Genomic DNA, 4,112 nt, shown 5'->3' on the forward strand with positions numbered 1-4,112 from the left:
TAATAATCAAAGGGTTATTGCCAAAAAACCAATGCACCCACAAAGGGTGACTGTTTGGTGCAGTTTATGGACCAAGATCATGTGATTTGACACCGTTGGACTTCTTTCTTTGGGGTTATTTGAAAGAAAAGGTGTACTTCGATAAGCCAGCAACAATTCAAGAGCTAAAGGATGAGATAATTCGGCACATTAACGGCATAGAACCTCAATTATGCCTCAGCGTCATCGAAAATTTGGACCATCGGATGGAGGTGTGCCGCCGAGGCCACGGCGGCCATTTGGCCGATATTTTGTTTTATACGTAATTGAGCCATACCAGTATTATCACAATAAAAAGAAATGACAATAATTTCCTACAAAAATTGTATTTTATTCAAAATAAATTATTCAACTTAACCACCCTTTATATGAACCTACATAATAACAAAAATAATTTCGCTTACAATTTTAGTCTACAATAGCTGACAAATGATTTGTAAGCACTTATGGAAAACCAAGCTTTTAATATTTTAAATATTATATCTCTAATGGAAGAAATATTAAAAATTTAATATACTACACTATCAGGTTCATGGCATTAGATTTTTATTACTGCTTTATAAATATTTAAAAACCTATTGCACCAACAATATTGTAAAGATACAATTATAAAAATGAAAACTGAAATTATATATATATACAGGTATATATATTTATTTTTTTTGAGAAAGTTTCATTTAATGTACAAATAAGTGTTTGTTCGTCACACTTATTTGCAACAAACTTGAAATGAATTACTAAGTACAGAAAATTACCTATATTGTCACAGTAAAATAATCGCCAATCAAATAAATTACGATTTTGATTGCTTAGCGAAATTGCTGCTGCTAAAATTACGCTACAGTCAGTCCGTTACGGCTTACACAAAAATACGTTAATAAAATAATGAAGTCAAGTGAAATGTGGTATGCTTAAAAGGAAAAATTTTGCCCCAAAAAATAATTATGTTATGTTATGCTAAGTTGTGTTATGGCTTGTTATGTTATGCTAAGTTTCGTCATGTTATGTTAAGTTATGTTAAGTTTTGTTATATTATTTTATTTTGCGTGGTTAATTTTAGTTAAGTCTTGTTATACTATGCTGTGCTAGGTAGGTAGGTGCTATGTTACGTTGTTTTGCGTTATGTTAATTTAAGTTACGTCATTTTATTTTATGTGCTGTATTTTGTTATGTTATTTTATGTTAATTTAAGTTAAGTCGTAGTATGTCATGGCATGTGATGTTATTCCATATTATTTATGCTATTATGTACTATGCTGTGTTATGTTTTGTTAAGTTATGTTATTTTGCGTTATGTTAATTTAAGCTAAGTCATGCTATGTTATGGCATGTTTTGCTACCCTTTGTTATTTAGCAGTGTTATACTATGCTGTGTACTGTTATATTAGCTGGTGGAAAGAGAAATCCGTTACTTTTGGCTAAAATTTTTGCACAAATGGCTCCTGGGCGACTAACATGCCGGTCAACTTTGATTATTTATGTGATTTTATCGGCATTAGCGACATTTTATTTAACATGAAAAATGTATGAACGGAATCGACCAAACCAAAATTGCCCGTAATTAGCTGTTACAGTACCTATAACACCATTCAGAGTTTCAACGGCCTGGCTTGCATTTTCGCCTTCATCAAACAAATCTGTAAAATGCACCGATTTTGCTCTTTGTTGGCTTCCATGGTTAACATCCTGTAACTCACAACTCAATAGAATAATCGAAAAAGAGCAAACGAATTTTTTTAGTGTGAAATGTCACCTTGACATCGAGCATAAACTTTAAAGTTTGTGATCGATACTTTATGAGATATCGATCAGTACAGCCCTTTACCGAGAAAATAATGGACTTTAATACTTGGAGTGATCTGTATACTTGGATTCGAGTCCGAAAGTACTCGTACTGTCTGTCGCGCACTTGATTGCTTGCATATTTCTTAAGACACTATTATATCCACAGCAGTGCTTTCGAAGAGTTTCTAATGGTCATTCGACGAATTTCGAGTTAGTCGAGAATTTGACTTTGTTAACAAGGAAGGCGAATTTTCGAGCAACGTGATGCAGTTTATTTATCGGCTTTGACACCATTTTAATTGCATACTTCTCGGTTTGAGATAGCAGACTGTAGACTGTGACAGTTTCGAAGTTTTGAAAGCTTCTCTCAATGAGAGTTGCTGAGAGGAGATACCAGATCCTACTCCGATGCCTACTTGGGCGTTATCTGCGAAGTTTGGAGTATCATCACTTAGAATGGCGCAAAAGACACTGTTGTCGGTAAAGTGAACATCGCAGTTGTTGGCAAAGTCGTTCTGTCTAATCTAATAGTCGCAGGAACTAAGTTCCATCCCTATCCATAAGCTCATAGAACTTCTGGCACTTATCCCTAAAAATTGAAGGAATAAATATTTGAAGTCTTCACATTGTTGTTAATGAAAGTTCTAGTAGTGCTTCGTGAATTTCGTCATAAATGGAAATTTGACGGAATAAAGTCAAGTTTTTATGTTGGCTGCGTTTATCAATTTCCAACCAAGCACTAATAATTTTCTATGGGTTGGCAAAGAATAGTGAAATGTATTGATGAAATACATTTCTTCTCTGATGGTCCATTCTATATAATATTATTCCTGCGCTTTCAAAGCATTTCTCTTAATGCTGTTCGTAGCGCATTATTTAAGTAATTTGTTAGTAATGCGACACTTCGACGCAATCTTTTATAATTTCCCATCACAATTGATACGATACTAAATATGGATTCAGATATCCACTTGCAATACTGCATATAAATACTGGTCGTACACGCATCCGGCTGCCAGTGATGCTTCCAATAGGCGCAGCTGGATGGAATTAAAAATATCGAAAATGGCAACCTGTCGTTACTACCGTACATACCTTGACATCGTTGTATCACTGATAATTGTTGTTGCAATAAGTTTCACATATGCACAAACGAACAGTAAGAATAATGGCGTAGATGAGCAGCCGTCCATTGAAATGACTACAGCCATGGCAGATGATGGCAGCGCGCAGGGTTTCGATTATAAGGAAGTGGTGCGCATATGCAATGCAAGCTTTACTGTGCCATTGGGTAAGTTACAACAAAAACCACCATTCAGTTTAAGCCGATATTTACGAATGTACTGCTAAACACATTTCCTAGAATATATGCAGCGTTTCAACGAAACAGCAGAGTTGCCAAATACGACGGATAAAACGGGCATGGTAATTAAAAAATAGAAAGAAAAAACAAACAACAAAAAAACAAACAAACATAAAATATTTTTATTGTAGTGTTTCATGCGCTGCTACATGGAGAATGCTGGCCTATTGCGCAATTGGCAACTGAATCGTGCATTGATCATGCAAACAATGTGGCCAGCAACTGGAGACTCGATCCCCGTTTGTCAGAATGAAGGATGTAAGTTTATCAAATTTATGTTTAGATTTAGGTCATTTCCTAACCAATTTTTCGTTCGATTTCAGCTCGTGAAACTTGTCCCTGCAAGCGGGCCTACGCCATCGCTAAGTGTCTGATGATACGCGCTCTTGTCGATGCCCGCAACAAGCCGATCGTTTGACGAGGGTTTGGTCGCCTCTCGCACATCGATAAACTCTAAGCGCCTGCAAATGCACTCGTCGCAGTTAATTTTATTGGTAGTTTTGCACCTTTATGCCCCATAAATGTGTATTTATCAATGTTATTAGGTATTTGCGCCATTATATGCATATGTTCGAGCTCATGCCACAGTGTGTTTAATTTATTGAAGCGTGGTTGAAAACCCAATGGTTACGTTCCTTCAGAAAGGGACAGAAAATCAAAGTATTTTTCATAACTGTTAAGTGGCTTCAATATTGCAATAACAAAGGAAGAGGTCACACAATTCGTTTCACGACAGTTGGTTCTGTGTTACCGGAATTATTATTATTTTTTTCTTTAACTCCTGTTGGAGCATTGGGCGTTACCGGAGCGACGTGTTTTTGTGTTGATCTAAGTACCGGGGCCGCTATAGCTGAATGGGCACGCCAAAAATAGGAGGAGGAGATCGGCCAAACATCTAACAGAAGTGTATGCGCCAATTATTTAA

At 36.0% G+C, this 4,112-nt stretch overlaps 1 protein-coding gene across 1 annotated transcript; it reads left to right on the top strand.

The window, feature by feature from the left end:
- Positions 1-2,821: 2,821 nt before the first annotated feature.
- Positions 2,822-3,767, top strand: LOC128856226 (general odorant-binding protein 84a-like). The gene is made up of 4 exons (XM_054091544.1): positions 2,822-3,115; positions 3,188-3,249; positions 3,319-3,445; positions 3,511-3,767. The coding sequence occupies exons 1-4, from the start codon at positions 2,869-2,871 to the stop codon at positions 3,603-3,605; spliced, it is 531 nt and encodes a 176-aa protein (XP_053947519.1). The 5' UTR covers positions 2,822-2,868; the 3' UTR covers positions 3,606-3,767.
- Positions 3,768-4,112: the final 345 nt, after the last annotated feature.

Source organism: Anastrepha ludens, chromosome 2 (assembly GCF_028408465.1).
Source record: "Anastrepha ludens isolate Willacy chromosome 2, idAnaLude1.1, whole genome shotgun sequence".
Lineage (NCBI taxonomy): Eukaryota > Metazoa > Arthropoda > Insecta > Diptera > Tephritidae > Anastrepha > Anastrepha ludens.

Bases quoted from the DNA above. Each gene is read 5' to 3' on its own strand.
- LOC128856226 (XM_054091544.1), top strand. From the start codon at position 2,869: ATGGAATTAAAAATATCGAAAATGGCAACCTGTCGTTACTACCGTACA. The intron at 3,116-3,187 runs GTAAGTTACAAC...CACATTTCCTAG, and splicing joins AAGCTTTACTGTGCCATTGG to AATATATGCAGCGTTTCAAC. The intron at 3,250-3,318 runs GTAATTAAAAAA...TTTTTATTGTAG, and splicing joins CGACGGATAAAACGGGCATG to TGTTTCATGCGCTGCTACAT.